This window comes from Rhinolophus ferrumequinum, chromosome 7 (assembly GCF_004115265.2).
Source record: "Rhinolophus ferrumequinum isolate MPI-CBG mRhiFer1 chromosome 7, mRhiFer1_v1.p, whole genome shotgun sequence".
NCBI lineage: Eukaryota > Metazoa > Chordata > Mammalia > Chiroptera > Rhinolophidae > Rhinolophus > Rhinolophus ferrumequinum.
In genome coordinates, this window is record NC_046290.1 from 79,022,387 (window position 1) to 79,038,240 (window position 15,854).

The following is a 15,854-nucleotide window of genomic DNA, read 5'->3' on the forward strand; positions in this document are numbered from 1 at the left end:
TCTGCTGCTCTGGTCAGGTAATTAGAGAGGATCTTTTGGGGTCACTTTTTTCGGAGGACAAAACAAGCCCTTTGGTGTCTCGATTAGAGAGCTCAACAGATTGAGTGACAAGAAAAAGTTTTTGATCTTGCCATTATAGTCACCTAATTAAAATGAAATGCAGATGCTCCAACACCTAGTAATTTTCACCTCACTTACTTTGGCTCCAATTACAGCCCTTCCCTACTGACTTACACTGTTTAAATTATAAAGTCAGAAGGAAATATGACTATTTACCTGTTTCTATTCATACATATAAGTCTAACACATTATCTTTACTCCCCAAGCCAGAAATGTGATCCTAGGCCTTCTCTTCACCCTGGAAACAGAAAGGGATAAATCTTTGGTTCTTAAATAAAATTAAACATCAATGAGTATTCAAATCAGCCAACACCTATGTCAAACTTCAACAATTTTGTTTCATTAAAAAAAAAAAAAGTGTCCTTTCCCCAGGCATGGAAGAGGCAGATCTTCAGAACACTATAGCATTTGGTATCCTCTTGGAATGCACATTGTAGAATAGAAAACTCCCTTTTCAAATTAATCGGTATTGACTCTGACCCTTTAGATTAGGTAAATAGTTCCAAATGTTGTTACCTTTATTGAGTATACAAGTAAATAGCTGTGCACAATCGTTGCAAATACACACACACACACACACACACACACACACACACACACACATATAACTAGAGTTACCAAAGTTGCTGGTGGCAACCAACCCTCCATCTTTACTAAAAAGCATATTTGTGTACTGAGAAAAGCTTTGTGGACTGGGAATAGGGCTTCCGTAGGCAAACAAACAAATAAGCAAGCAGACAAAAACAACAGCAACCAACCAAACATAAAGAGAACAGTAGGGTTCTAAACAGAGCAGTTCTTTTTCTCTCCCCCTGAGTGAAATGTATCCGAGGTTATATGTCAAGGCAGCAAGAGGAAGATACTGGCTTCCTCAGAGTGCTGTGAGCTCTGCTTGGTCACTGGCCAGCTGTGCTGCTCCAGGGCAAGAGGGAGGCCAGGAGCCCACGGCAGAGAAGACAGGCCTGCCTCTGTACCACGTGCTGTCACCCAAGTACCTTACTGACCCCAGGAGGGCCAGTCTGAGGAAGTGACAACATGGAGCGTGCAGTGATGTGCAAGAGGAAAACGGGTACCCACGTAGATCTCTACTGTCTGTCTCCTTTCTAGAGATTTTTGTAGACACGCAACCAAATCATCCCACCATTGACATTAGGGATGAAGTCAAATTGTTTCGTTGGTACCCACAGAGCCCACGTGGCTAATGCAGCTAACACGAAAAGACAAAAGTGGTATTTCTTAGCTCCCCCTTTCACACTTACTTTACCTTAGTCTTCTATGAGGGGAAAGGTGGGCAAATTCTTCACCCTTCTAGGCAAAGGGCATTTCTTCTTCTCTGTTGCCAATTAATCCTGGGTTCTCTTAGGCTTCTTAAACTTCTCTTGTGATCTGTGTGACTTGAGTGGGATAGAGAAGCTATAAAAGCCGGGCGTTTCATCCCTTTTCTTCCATTGAGGTAGTTGGTGTCACACTGCCCCTGAAATGGCAGGGTGCGCCTTGAGCAGGGAGGTCAGTGAATTTGGCATCAGCTCTCTTTTCCTGCTTTGTTGACAGTTCCTGATAACACTGCTGGCATCGGGACTTTGCAGACGCAGGAAGGAAGAGATGTGTTCTTTAATGATGGAAAAATATTAGAGCACAATGCCCTTAAAATAGAATGTGTGTGCCTAGCCTTTATTTTGGGGACTTTATTGTTGTAACCGCCTCTCCTGGGAAATGCTGTGGGAGGCTTTTCCCCTTTGGTGAAGGAGAGTAATTGTGTAACCCGACGTATCCCTGAGGGAGCTGAGGGAATGATGTCAACACACAGGGTTCTGAGACATTGCTACATTTTCATGTTGATACGTGCTCCACTAGATCCCTCGTCTCCAAACTCCAGTGTCTATAAAATAAGGCTAGTCATCTATGTGCTTGCCCACCTCACTGACTGTTATGAGGAGCTATCAAAATTATGGACAAGATTATGTCTGCAAACTGTAAAATGTCACTAATGTTAATTGTCACTGTTATTTTGACAATTGGAAGCCCTGCCCCTCTTGAGTGAGTGGTACCACTCCACTTTTCGTTTCCCTGACATGGACTAGGTGTGCAAAATGTTCAGCATCCACAGCAGGCAACTGATGCTAAGTTTGCTCACTTTCTTACCACCCTGTAACATGGTAGGGGTGATTGTCGTAGTGAACAGGAAAAAAGGAAAGCTTTTGGCGCTCAGAGTTTTCATTATCTTCCTAATCCTAGGAAACCCCTGGGAATCCTGCCTGAGTGTCTTGTGTTGGTTTCCTGGCATTTGGTATGTTCAATGTCTCGTACATCTGTTTTTTGTTTTTTGTTTTTCTTTCTGAAAATCAGCAATGAAAAATGCTTCTGACTTCCTGATTACCTGCCTCTCCTCTTCATTAGCATGGCCTTATTTGGACCATTATTGCAGCCAATTAGCAGGACCCATGACTTGGTCTGGGGATGATGAAAATGACCCTGAAGGGAGTCTTCTATCTGAAGGTGATGAGGAAGGATAAAAAAGTTGCTAGCCACCTCAGTCAGCGTCAGTGAGCTATAAGGGACCTGTGTCCAGGCTGCTCCGCAAAGGTCTTGGTTCCCATTCCTCAGACGAGTTTCTGATAGTTCACTTCTGACCAGAAATCGCTGAGATAGAACCCATGGTTTAATGGAAAGGGGGTGAAAAGCCTGCCAAAGGGCCTACCTTCTGCACACAGGGGTTCTGTGCTGTGTGACAGCTTTGGTAATAGGTACCCAAAGGACAAAGCCTCCTGGTAGCATTTGTGTGCACATGTGTGTGTGGATGTGTTTGCAGAAGGGGGTGAGAAGGCCCCGCTACTCAGCTGCCTCTCATGAGTTGCTCCAATTTCATTTCCATTTGCTAGAGGGGCATCTGCACCCTTTTCTGCCTAGTCAACATTTAATGCACATCCGTTCAGGCCTCACCCGCTGTTGAGGTCAACCGCCCTCCACCTCCAGGCATCCCAGGGGGTTAGAGCTAAGGATACACAATACTCTAAATGGAATATTAAAGATCGCCATCTGTCTGGCAGTCCGATCAATACATGTGAGCCCTTCCTTGCCAATTCTGTGTAAGAGACACGTCATCCCCTGGTTTGAAGATAAGCGTGAGATGTGGGTTTCTAAGGTTTACTGAGTCCAAGCACCCAGCTGTCACGGTGCTCAGCCAGGATAAGGATTATGCTCTTAATCATGTTATTCTGTTACTAAAGCGTTCTTTGTAATTCCCCTCACCCCTTTCCCTCACGTAAAAATGTACCAGTGTCTGAAATTGTAGGTGCCTTTCTGACACTTATTTCACTTGCTGAATGACCTTGTTTGAAAGGGCTTTTGTTCAGGCAGTCAAACCTAGGCACCATGCTTCTGGGGCATCTTGTCTGGTTTCTGCCGGCTAACAAGGCTGAACAATGAGACCAGTTTGTGTTTACGACAAAGCATTTAAGGAAGGCAGACAGGTCTAAGATGCCTGCTCTGGCCCGTGAAACACCTGGCCTGCTGGCTGGATTGGGCCAGACACCCCTTAAGCCCAGCAGTTTAAAAACACCCTGTAGAAACCGCCACCGCTGGAACAAGCGAACGAGTAAGCAAATACAACAATTAAAAAGCTGGGTCGTCTGAGGCACTTCTGGAGCCTGAGCAGAGACATCCATGGGTCCCCAGCAAAAATATAGGCTGCACCTGTTCAGCCTGTCACGTCTCCACCAGACCGGAACAAAGCTGACTGCAGCAAAAGCCACCCTACCAAGTATCATGTAACACGCAGGGACAGTCTGCTTCAAACCAGTGTGATGGGAGCTCCAGGCCCAGATGAAGGAATTTGGGATGACCAGCTGGGGGTGAGGCATGTACGAATGGCTTCCTGTGGGAAAGGATTGAGTGAGATGGAGAAGCTGTCTGGGCCGAGGGGGTGTCAGGGCTTCCCAGCTAGTATTGCTCTAATGAGGAGATTGAATGGAGTGGGTGGCGGGGAGGGTAAGAGACAATGAATTTTTCAGAAGAGCTGCTCTACCACCAGCTTTGGGATTATGGGTACATCCTTTCACCCAGTGGACCTCAGCTTCCCCATTTTTTTCAATGAAAGGGTCAGACCCGTCAGTCACATAAGAAGCTCTTCTGTCTGGTGAGGGAATGATCACAGAGCTGATTCAGTTCTGTTTCCTAAGGAATATGAAATTGGATGTGGAGTTTTCTCTTGTGTTGCTCCTACCAACCTGGCAGGCCATTTGGCACATTGCCCAGCGGCCCGCAGCCTCTCCCTGGACCAATCCATTTTCCACATTACTGCCAGGTACCACACGTGTGTTTGCTGCTTCATGTGCTTCAAAGGTGCTCTGCTGCCTGTCAGCTAAAATCCTAGCACAGAGTAACCAGGCCCCTCCTCCTGGGCTGGCCCCAGCCCCGTTTTCCAGCCTGGCTCCCCAGGCTCTCACAGACCCTGCTCAAGGCCCGCTAGGCCTCGTTTCCCAAACACAGCACACTTGGCACTTTTGCATGTTATCCCTTCTGTCTGGGATAGCTGTCCAGAGAACTCATTCTGTAAGATCCACCTCAAATGCAGCTTTGCACCCCAAACCTCTGGACCTCTTCCTCAGCCTTGTTCCTCCCTCCTAGTGGCAATTACAGAGGCGTGTCCATTTTTCCTTATACAAGAGGAAGAAGAAACTATAGACAATTTTGTGCCGGATAGTACCTGGCCTTATGGGTGGATTCAAGAAACACAATTGGAAATGACTTCACCATAGGTGACTGGATTACTACAGGTGTGAACCGAGGGCCAATCTGAAAGCTTTCCACACGCAAACTGATCTAAAGCACTTAAAAAAATATTTCAGAGGATCAAAAGTAAACTATTATAGCTGAGGACTTATTTAAATAACTGTTCTAAAAATATCCCAGAGGGGAAAACCTGATCTAGGCATTTCGTAACGCTATTGAAAAATCAAGAGCTGCATCCCAATTTACCTCCAACAGTGTCTTCTGAGTTACAAGAGATGAAATGCTAACAAGGAGTGGAATCCAGCACACTCTACCTTATTAATATGTAAAAAGGCTCAAGTCACATCTGTGCAAGGATCTATTTTTAGTGGACCCTACATACTAAAATCCTAGCCTTGATCTCTTAAACTATCAAGCCTACCATAAATGTTTGATGATGAACAAGCCCATAAAAAGAAAATGCATAAAATGAATCGAGGGAGTCAATGCGTGCTCTGCCTTTTAATTACCGGTGGCTTCTGTACAATTGTGCTCCAGCCAGGCTGGGTGCAGGCAGAGAAAACACAACAATAATTTGGGGGGTGGGGGTGGGGGGCAGGCTGTGGGTACTGCCAACAAATGGGTCTAACTACATTGTTAGTTATGGTTTGGAAGCCAAATAGACATGGAGGAAATAGTAGAATCCTACCCAAAAAGGGTGAAGGCTAAGAAGGGAAAAATTGAGAGAGAAATAAAATCATTCAAGACACAAAAGATAATGAACAGTCTTGTTTTATTACTTTTAAGTAATAAAGAACCTTTTCCTTTTTTTTTTTTGTCTTTTTCCCCTTTTTTCTTTTCTTTTTTACAGCATACATTAAGTTGTGAATCAGATGTTAGGGGGTGTGGAGATGGAAGGAAAATTGGTGACATCACAATATTTTTACAACTTTACAACAAATATAAATCTGAGTTTGTTGCATCTACCAGTGTCTAGCAAGGGTGGAAAGCAAAGGCACACTTAGGTTTATGGACCCTCCCCCCCACACGCAGTGGGGATAAAAAGAAAAGATGAAAAAAAATACTTAAATGCAGAAGACCAGCTCAACACATGTGGGAATTTTAGTGTTAACACCACAAATAATGGGTTGTGGGATGTAAAGATGTGGAATGGAATTTTGACACAGGTCTCTGTAACACAGCTGAGGCAATGATGCCCACGTGGGATGAGAGTAGGCGCTGCACTGTCAATACTCTTGAGTCAAGATTTGGGGAGAAGGTAGCGGGGTAATATATACCCATCACCTTCCTAAGTCCTGCATTTCTAAAGAAAATTCAAGGCAAAAAAACAATACCTTGATTTCTAGAAAGATTTCATGGTTTCAGGGTAGAGTTCACAGGATGCAAACATTGATTCCCCTAACAAAACCAAACAAAAGCACAACACAAAATCAACAAAACCTACCCGGAACAACAGCAAAACAGCAAGGGATGTTTGGAACAAAAAACTGCACGCGACCTTGCTACAGACCCAAGTCTCACTGATTGTGGATGGAGGCACCGCACTTTCACCGGCCAGCTCAAAATTGTCCCATATTGTCTTTTTTTGAAAGTTTTTTTAAAAGACAAAACTAAACCCAGATCAAACTGGAAATAAAGAGACAAAGAGACCACCAAATGTTTAACCATTTAAAAACAATAACCAAAATGCGCATGGCTTACAGTACGTTGACAATTCCTTTGTTCATGATCGAGTAAACAAAAGTCCCTTCTGTGTGCTTCAGCTAATGAAAACCAAGGGGAAAAACACATCCCATCCCACCCCCCTACAAAGCATAACAACAAAAGGATAAAGAAATTTAAAAAAAATTAAAAATCTTTTGCCCCAGTCAAGGTTTTTGCAGCATCCATTGTGATTGGCCTTGTACTTAGAGTTACTCATTAATCACAGCAGGGACCAGCCTGCCTGCATCTATTTCCATGTCATTTCTTTGTGTGCATTGCTCCTGTGCACTAAGCACACTGCTTGGAAACTCCTCCCAGGTGCCTGCCCAACCACACACAGTGTTCTCCAGCCAGTGGACATGGCAGAAATGAGGACTGAGACTTTAATCCTTTTTCTACTGGTTAAAGATATCACCATGTTGAAATGATCTGAGAATCTAAGGGAAACAGGGAGCTCTGGAGGGAGAAAGGGGATTTGCCACCCACAACACTGGGGTCCATGCTTGGCAGCATGGCCAAAGGGTGGAGTTGGCACTAGAAGGAAGTGTGAGTTGGAGGGTGTCGTGTGCCCAGCTTTCCCAGGCTTTGAGATTATAAGCATCACCACTGCATTCGTCTTCCATCTGCTGGACGCTAATCTTCCAGAGGACTGGAGTGAGAGTGCGGGGGAGGGAGGATTAAATAAATATCTGTATTTCAAAAGGGGGAAAAGGTTTATCATAACGACAGTTTACAAGTGTACACAACTCAGGGTGTAAGGCACAAATTTACACGTGGAAAATAGGCTATTCACAGATGTAACCCCACGAAAAACCCGTGTGATCAAACCATTAATTTATGCAAGATAGCAGCCAGCGTATTAATTAGTTCACACCGTTTGTGGATTTTGTTTGCTGTCTCACATGCAAGGTGAAATGAGATGGCATATCACAAGCTGGTGTCTTCACAGAAAGTAGGAACCACTGACAAAGCCGTGTTGGCAGCAATGGGGCATGGATGTGCCATTCTAAAAGTTCCTCTCCTGGTTGCTTTAGAAGTTAGGATCTGGAAGGACTTCTAACTAATTTTTTGCGTGTCATAGAACAGAGACCTCACCAGCAAATTGACTGGTAGATTTAAATAAATATACCCCTCTTTTTCCTTTTAGCTTGAGATCAGACAGTCCAAACACAAAGGTCAGAATTCCAGCTCCAACTTATTTACTCAGTGAATTTATTGTAAAAATAAAGAAACTTAATTATTCCAGTTAATGGATTTCACGTTAAATAGTTTAAGTTCAAGGGGCTTTATGAAGAGCTGTTCATAGGGCAATATGTGGAAGAGTCCTTTCCTTAAGGAAAAAAAAGGTGAACAATAAATAAAGTTACTTGCGTTAACGGTCACGTTATTTCATTAAAAGAGAGGAGCAGAAATCTATGACATAGTCGCCCAACATGGCATTAATCTGCTATAACAGAAAGCTGTAACACTGGTGGGCATTTCACAGTATCTGCGCATAGTAAACTTCTGCCATTGTTAAAGTCTGAGTTAGAATTATCAATGGATTCTTTATTTTTTGTCATTTTAACTTTCATGATTTTTAAAAACGTATTTGTGTTTCGCAAGGGGGAACGCTAGCCCCGTTTGGCAGAGCCCCGTGCAGTAACGGACAAAAAGCTGCAGTTGCTGTTCACCTCTGTATGTGTGTGTGTGAGTGCGCGCATGGGCGTCCGCGCACGCATGCGCACGTGCGTGTCTGTGTGTGAGTGCGCGCATGGGCGTCCGCGCACGCATGCGCACGTGCGTGTCTGTGTGTGAGTGCGCGCATGGGCGTCCGCGCGCATATGCGCACGTGTGTGTGCGTGTGTGTGTCAGGGGTGAGTGGCTATGTGCTTTTGGCTCATATTTGTGATCATTTCAGTCTTTCGTGAGTCCGACCTGTTGCAGGGTGTGGGGGGGAAGAGTGAAGGAAGAGAATGGAGGTGAGTCCCGCGTCGCAAACCTTCACCAAACCACGTGGCCCACTTTTCGGGAGTAGCCCGGGGTCCAGAGGAGGACGCGGCGTCCTCGGCTCTGCCGCGGCCATCTTGGTCTGGTGGGTGCTCAGGCCGCCGAGAACCGTGCGGAGCGGAGCGGGCGCCTCGCCTTTCCTGCTGGTTCGACACCTGACCCCTCCCCCTGGGATTATGTACACGCATCATTGGGCTTCATGGATGTGGAAAGGGGGGCGAAGGTAGGTTTGGGGGGTACGTCCGGCTTTAGCGAGGGCGTGCGCTTCAGCCCCGACCTGGTCAGTGAGTTGTAGGTGTTGAGGCTCGGCTGCCTCGAGACAGTTACGGCCTGGCCCGACGGCTGGGAGCTGTGCACCTGGATGGAGTCCACCCTCTGCGGGGCGGGCGGCGGGTTGTCTCCCCGGCCAAAGCTCTGGTTTCTGGAGAGGTGGGAGGAATTGGAGGAGTTAGTATTGTTTCTTTTGAGAGTGGTGGCCTGGTGGCTTCTCGTGAGCGAGTTCGTGGGGTAGCTCCTCTTATAGTCAAGCCCATAGGAGGAGGAGTGGTGCATTTCCAGCCGCTTGCTGAGGCCGCTCTGAGACAGGGAGGCTCCCGGGGGGCCCAGGGAGGCCTCCCGCTGCGGGACTTTGGGCGGCAGGCCGTCCAGGTTCTCCACCATGTTCACCCCATGGTTGGGACTCTTGCTGAGATGTTCCTTGATGGTCTTATACTCCAGGGTGGCTGCCTGGTCCTCCAGCGCCATCTGGGCCACCTCGCTCATTTTGGGCTGGTCCACGTACTCGTGCTGGTAGCCCTGCTGCGTGATGGGCAGGACCACCACGCTGGGGATGTGGCTGGGGGAGGCCCGCAGGGGCAGGTCCGTGGGAATCACCGCGGAGCCCATGGGGGGCATGTCCTTCGTGCAGGCGTTGATGAGGTTCTGGTTCCTTTCCCACTCGCGGCTGCCGCGGCTGGGCTTCCGCTTCTGCTGCAGCGTTGGCGTGGATTCTGGGGTGGGCAAGGCTGCCAGGTCCAGGTGGTGCTGGTCGGCCTTAATGAGCATCTTGGCCGTGTTGCTGGGAGTGGCGAGCTTGCCGTTGTGCATGAGTGGTGTGAGGATGGCCTCTGGCTTGGGGTCTTTGGACTGGGTGTCACCGAAGAGGCCGCTGAGCTTGGTGACACTGCTCATGGAGCCGCGGCGCGAGTGGGTGAGCTCCTTCTCCTTGCGCTGCACCGCGGACACGTCTTTGCGCCGGTGATCGCAGACGCAGTACACGATGATGCCGGAGAAGACGGCCCCCATGACAAAGGCCAGAATGACCGCGATGGCCAAGAGGGTGACAGGAACGAGCTGGTCATGGCCTTTGAGGTAACTTTCGCGAATCACTCCTGCAATAGACATCACATATGGTGTTAAGAAATGAAAGGACACCGCGAGGCTTATTTTTGTTTGGCGTTCACCCTGTTAATTAATAACAGTAATAAGTGACGATAGCACCTCTGCATAACTTGTCATCAAGGCTCATCTTGCCAAACTAATTAATCCTCCCCAAACCGCCCCCCCAAAGTATGTAAATAGACTCTGTTGCCTTCTTTGTGTTCTTAAAAAGTGCTTCTCCCTTTCAAGTACTTGCTCTTTCTACTCAGCTGCACTCCGTGGAATATGGCAGTTTTGCATTTCCAAATTTTATGCCTCTTTCCCTCTCCTTGGTGTTTCAATCTTCCTCTTATAAAATTGAGATAACTGAGATAGTTTGAGTCAGGGAGAACGGCAACGATTTTATGCACGTTAAATGAACAAATTGCACAATACTTCAGGCTTCCAGGGTCTTTTCTGATGGCTTCCTTGGGCAACTGGAGGAAAGACAGTGTGTGTCATTGAAAGAAAATAGCTAAAGCTCAGATTACAAAAGTTCACGCTGATTTTGCATCACCCCTCCAAAAACAAAACAAAACAAAAAGCACGCACAGCCAATTTCAGGTAAATATACTGAATATTTGAATGAAGCCCTTCCCTTACTTATACTGAAAGAATACTTAGAAAAGAGGACCATTTGCGGCCCTGAAGTGAATTTGAGAAGTGTTAGGTCTCATTATTACAACTAGAGTTTGCTGTCACGGTGAAATTCTTCAGCAGAGCTAATCTCTTCAATTTAATGAAAATTATATGACTACACCTGTCAATAATCTTACACTACATTAACCAAGGTGGGGTGTTTCTGAAGAAAGTTGCTGTCCCTGTTCCTGCTTAATCAGCCACCAAGCTGAGAGACTAATCAAATGCAAACACTGAAGCTCCTATTTTTTAATACCATGTGAGAATACACATCACATTTGTCAGATCTTAAGTGCTTGATGTGGTAGCTAAAAAAATAAAATCTAAAAGAGTTCAATTCCTGCCCCTGGAGAGTGAAAGAACATGAATACATTAGAGGCACTACAAGGGCTAAGGAAATGTAAACATTGTTCCTATTATGGAAACTGATAGTAAGACAGAAAATGTAACTTTTCACGTCTCAGGAGACATTGTTCATCTACTAAATCAACTCTTTCTGGAATGTTTAATGTATTTTCCTGGCAGATATCAGTGGCACAGAATTAGAATGAAATGAAATAAAAATCTCTACCCCTTCCCAAACCCACAACATGTAGCTGTTAAACTTCTGCTGAAATGCTCTGTGTGTTACAGTTGAGACCTCGAAGCAGTGCAGCTTTATCGGGAGTTTTCGTGCTAAAATATTTTGTTTACTAAAGTGACGGTTTTAAAACTAGGAAACCTTAGCCTGAAGATAGCATTCTCTTTTTTTCTTTCTAAACTGTCCTCCTCCCCTCAATTGTGACATCCCAGTTTGTCACTGTGGAAATTATTGTCCTGTGACAAAAGATTGTGACTTCAGGTGGCGAATAAATAGAAGCAGCAAATATCTCTTGTGAAACAAAGATTTGTTGATTAAACAAATGCCCTTGGTAATGAAGGGCAGGCGAGGCACTTCACCCCAGGGAAAGTGTATGTAAGATGGTAAGACATTGAATAATTTCCAAATGTGACAGTTTTCAAATATTTCTAGATTTGTCTTCATGAACTTTCAAGGGGTAGAAACAGAAGCAAAAAGCCTGCAGGAAATTCAGCTATAACTCACACCTTTTATGCTGTGGAACTCCCCAAACAGTGGGTTGACTTTGTGTTCAAATATGTTGTAATGCCTAAGTCACCAGGGAACTGTGCTAATGAAAATTTGTTCCTTAAATTTGCATTTCCGTTTAGTAATGCTAAAATAGCACTGCTTTCCTTTCAATTTTGGTTGTATATGGGGTTCTGGTGACCATCCTTACTACATATAATAGCACAAAAATGTACACCTGTGAATAAAATGGGTTTCATTTCCCTCCTTGATTTGGTGATATCAGTGGGGTAGAGACCACTGATGGGGGTACTAGGTACATTTTTTCATCGCAATGGTTATTTCATGCATCCCTTTTCCAGGCAACCATATTTATGGGGCTGTATCTTCCCAATAAATGAACAGATATAATAGGTAGCTGTCTCCAGTTGGCTTTGGCATTTTACAGTTTAAATTGCTCTCTCAGCTTAAGAAGAAACATGGAAAGAATAAGGCTAGAGCAGTCCATTTGTTTCATCCATTATTTAACTGGGAAAACTGCAAAACTATCAAGTTTATCCATCGCTGCTTTGTTTTTAGCTTCCATTCTTTCATGTCTGAAGGTCCTTGCCTATCTTGGACTCATGGAAACCACTTGCTCTTTCACTGGGAAAAACTAGTGGATGGAATTTGAGTTCAGGTTTTCGGTTAACAAATCAAGCAGGGTCTGACCTTTGAGAAAAATGGTGTCACAGACAGCCTCCCCATTCTGTTATGTAAATAATGCCCTTTAAAACCTTTCCTTCCTCTTCAGCTTTGAGATATCTACCATGAAAATGAAGCAGGTGGCTTCCCTCTTCTGCTTGTACAAATCCAGAAACTACATGTCCAATTTAGAAACATCATAGATTAAGTTGAAAGCACAGTCAAGAAATTAAAAGTTATTTTTGGAAAATGCCTTGTAAACTTAGCGCTTTCTGCTTATATGATGAAAAAAAAGCAAGGGGACATTCATGGAAATGATTAAATCATCTCTGTGGACATTGGTCACTGCGAAGGATTGGACACCAGATGTATCAGAGAGGCCAGGGTGGTGCCAGCCGCACGAGGGGGCTCCTGACGCCTGAGTCTTAGGCTCCCGCTTACTGCCTGTGACCTCTTGCTGAGTGACTTATCATCTCTGGGCCTCAGTTTTTACACCTGTACTGTGGGGTTAACACGTTATTGGGTTGTTACAAGAATCAAATGAAATAATGAAGAAGAAAGAGCTTTGGTGCTGTACTTTACTGGACAAATCTAAAGGTCACAAGAAGCCACAAAAGAGAAGTGGTGCTCGGTGAGTAGCTCCCCAACGGCTAAGAGTGACAGTCACAGCTGCTCCTGTTGATTCCATTTGCTGTGGGTCTCCCGAGTGGAGAGGGACAGGCCTGGTCTTCCCAGCTCCAAACCTCATGCTGTCCAAATGTTGCCAAAGGATGATATGTTGAGGCAACATCAGAAAACCTGTACGTGTTGCAGGAACTGCCTCTAAGTCTTGAATTTTTAATTAAGTAAAACAAAAGTAGGAAATGTTGAGCAAAATACTGCAATTACAGTTAGACTCCTAGTGAAGTGATAATCGTGCAATCAGCTCTTTGAGGACAGGGACTGTATATGTATTTATCACCCTCACCATCCCCAGGGCTCTTAGTTGGGCACCTACTAAATGACTGTTAAATAAATGGGTTTGCAATGCAATGAAGAGACATTTTTAAATGGACTTCTAAACTTGGTGGGTCTTCTTTGGAGTGACTAATCTCGCTTCTGAAGTTACAGAAACAAGTTATATCTATAGTCACAGAATATAATCATACTAGCTAGCATCCATTAGAGAAAAGAAATCTATAAAGGTGCTCAATATTTGTTTAAAATAATAAGAGAAACTCTTTTTAAAATGAAAAGAAACTCATTCTGGGATACTTCTAAAAGAGCTGATGAAGGTAAATGGGTTATTTGTAACAACTGAGTGCTCAGGTGGAATTGAATAATTTGAAATAAATGCATCCCTGCAAAGGGTTCAGGGCTGGAGGTGGATGAATATCATTGCTTCAGAACCTGCAGGGAAACCCTGGGGAAGTAGGAGGACCTTTGTAGGGTGGTAGGCTCTCTCCTCAGGTATCCCCACTTTAAGGGACCAATCAGAGTTGGCTTCTCTCCCCTAGGGTATTGATATGCCTTCTTCTACCAACCTCTGGGCCTTCAGTCTCAACAGTTGAAAATTGGGCATTAGTAATGAAAACAGTTTCTGAAAAATCCTTAGCATTGATTCATTAACCGCCAGCTATTTCTCACCAGTCATAAGGTGCTAAATGGTTTATTTTTTCAACCTTCCTATTGCAGGAAGCAAGGCACACAATGGCTTGGAGATTTCTCTGAAATCGTGCCTGAAATTGACAGAACTGAGAAAGAATAGACTCTCCATTTTTCTTTTTTTTCTGAGGTGCAAGTTTTCATATGCCGGAGGGAAGTCTCCGAGGGGCAGTTTGAAGCTCTTTAGAGGCTGAAGCAATGAAAAGATTATGAACCCCACCCTCTAGGCCCTGCAATGTGTGATTCAAAATACGAACAATTATAAACTGTGAAATAAGAGGAAGTCCAACACAGTTCTGATTTTTGCTGTGATGACCATGTCACTGCATTTTGAAATTTCAAACAACAGATTCTTTCTTTAAAGAACGGTTTCTGGTAGCCCGGCTTGTGGGTTCTCTGCAATCGCCTAGCTTGCATGGGGGTGGGGTGGGGCGCCCAGCGCCAGGCTCTGGGACAGTACACCTCGGGAAAGATGCTCTCCTAACTCGGGCTGACGTTCTGGTGTCTCTGCTATCACTTTCCTGGTGTAATGGGTTCGGCTCCGAGCATCTCTGGCTGTCTTCAGTGTACGGTTACTGACTGAAGCGCTGTGTTAGGTGGAGGAGGAACAAATCCTGGGATCCGGTAGGGGGGGAGGCAGGTGCCCAGACGGGCACTACAGCCGAGAGGGGAAGCAAAGGCTTTGTGTAGGAGGTGGCGTTGGAGCTGAGTCTTAAGGAGGTGGAGGCTGTCAGGTGCAGTGGAGAAAGCAGCAAGAATCACGGAAGACACCGAGGGAAGAGAAGTGAAGGCGGTCCTCAGTTCCTCAGTTAATGGCTAATGGTCTGACACCCTTCCAGTCTCTTCCACGCTAGGTACTAGCCACTCTCCTGTACTCTGTCTCACCTGTGGGCCCCCACACAGGCTGTTCCCTCTGCCCTGAATACCCCTGCTCACCACCTATTCCTCTGACCCTCTCCTTTAGGTCTCAGCTTAAATGGGGAAATCTTCTCCAACTCCCTCAGACTAGGTTAGCTCTTCCTTCTACAAGTGTCCTGAGCCTTGCATTTCTCTATCCTAAAACCATCACTCTCCTGATACTTGCTTTATGTTTAGTTTTCTCGCCTAGGCAGCTCTAGGAAGGAGATTTACCACTGAATCCCCAGGAATAAAAGTAAATATCCGTTAAATAAATAGTAAATGAATACATGAATGAATGTTTGTAGAGGAAAAATACGAGAGCTAAACATAATTTGGGAGCAGGCTGTGAAAGCCTTGAATGACTGAAAAAGATATTTAGAAGACATGTCAGTTTTGGAAGGAAAGTTCTTGGTTAATTTACTTGCAATTTCAAGGGTCTCCTTGCCCAAGAAAGCTGACTCAGGTTCCTTGCTCTACGATGAATCCATTATTGAAAAACTGTTGGCTTCAGAGTCAATACTTTTGCATTAAAAGTAAAGCTAGTCTACTTGAATTTACTACTACTATTTTTAAGATTAAAACTCTGTCTTCAACCATATGCATCCACTGCATTGTAATAGCTGGGAGATGTTATCTGTCCTATCAAAAAATGAAGCAAAATAGACACCCCCCCAAAAAAAACCTCATAAAATCAATTGCACCTAATAAGCTAACTACCAAGGAAGAGCCCCCATGTGCCCTCAGCTACCTTGCTAGGCAGCCAGTACCTCGAAATGGTTAAATGCACACTTTCCCCTCTCACCCGTTCACTGGACTGCCTGTTTTGGAGCTGCTGTGATATGATGGATGTGTCTGTCTCCGTAGTGCAGTGATTAATAGGCATCTGTGTAAATGAGAGCAGGGAACCACAAAGACAACAGAGCCTCTCTGTGTCCTTTAGAGAAATATGCAAAGGCGAAAAGGAGGATGGACATTTCCT

At 45.0% G+C, this 15,854-nt stretch overlaps 1 protein-coding gene across 5 annotated transcripts in view; it reads right to left on the bottom strand.

Annotated features, from left to right (window-relative positions):
• Positions 1 to 7,249: 7,249 nt before the first annotated feature.
• SEMA6A (semaphorin 6A) overlaps positions 7,250 to 15,854 on the bottom strand; it is a 122,917-nt gene continuing 114,312 nt past the window's right edge. For 3 of the 5 annotated variants that reach the window (XM_033110132.1, XM_033110128.1, XM_033110129.1), the window contains one exon: positions 8,719 to 9,914. In XM_033110132.1, the coding sequence (XP_032966023.1) occupies positions 8,719 to 9,914 (1,196 nt within the window). Of the gene's footprint in view, positions 9,915 to 15,854 lie in introns of all 5 variants that reach the window. The other 2 variants (XM_033110130.1, XM_033110131.1) reach the window with 2 other exon arrangements.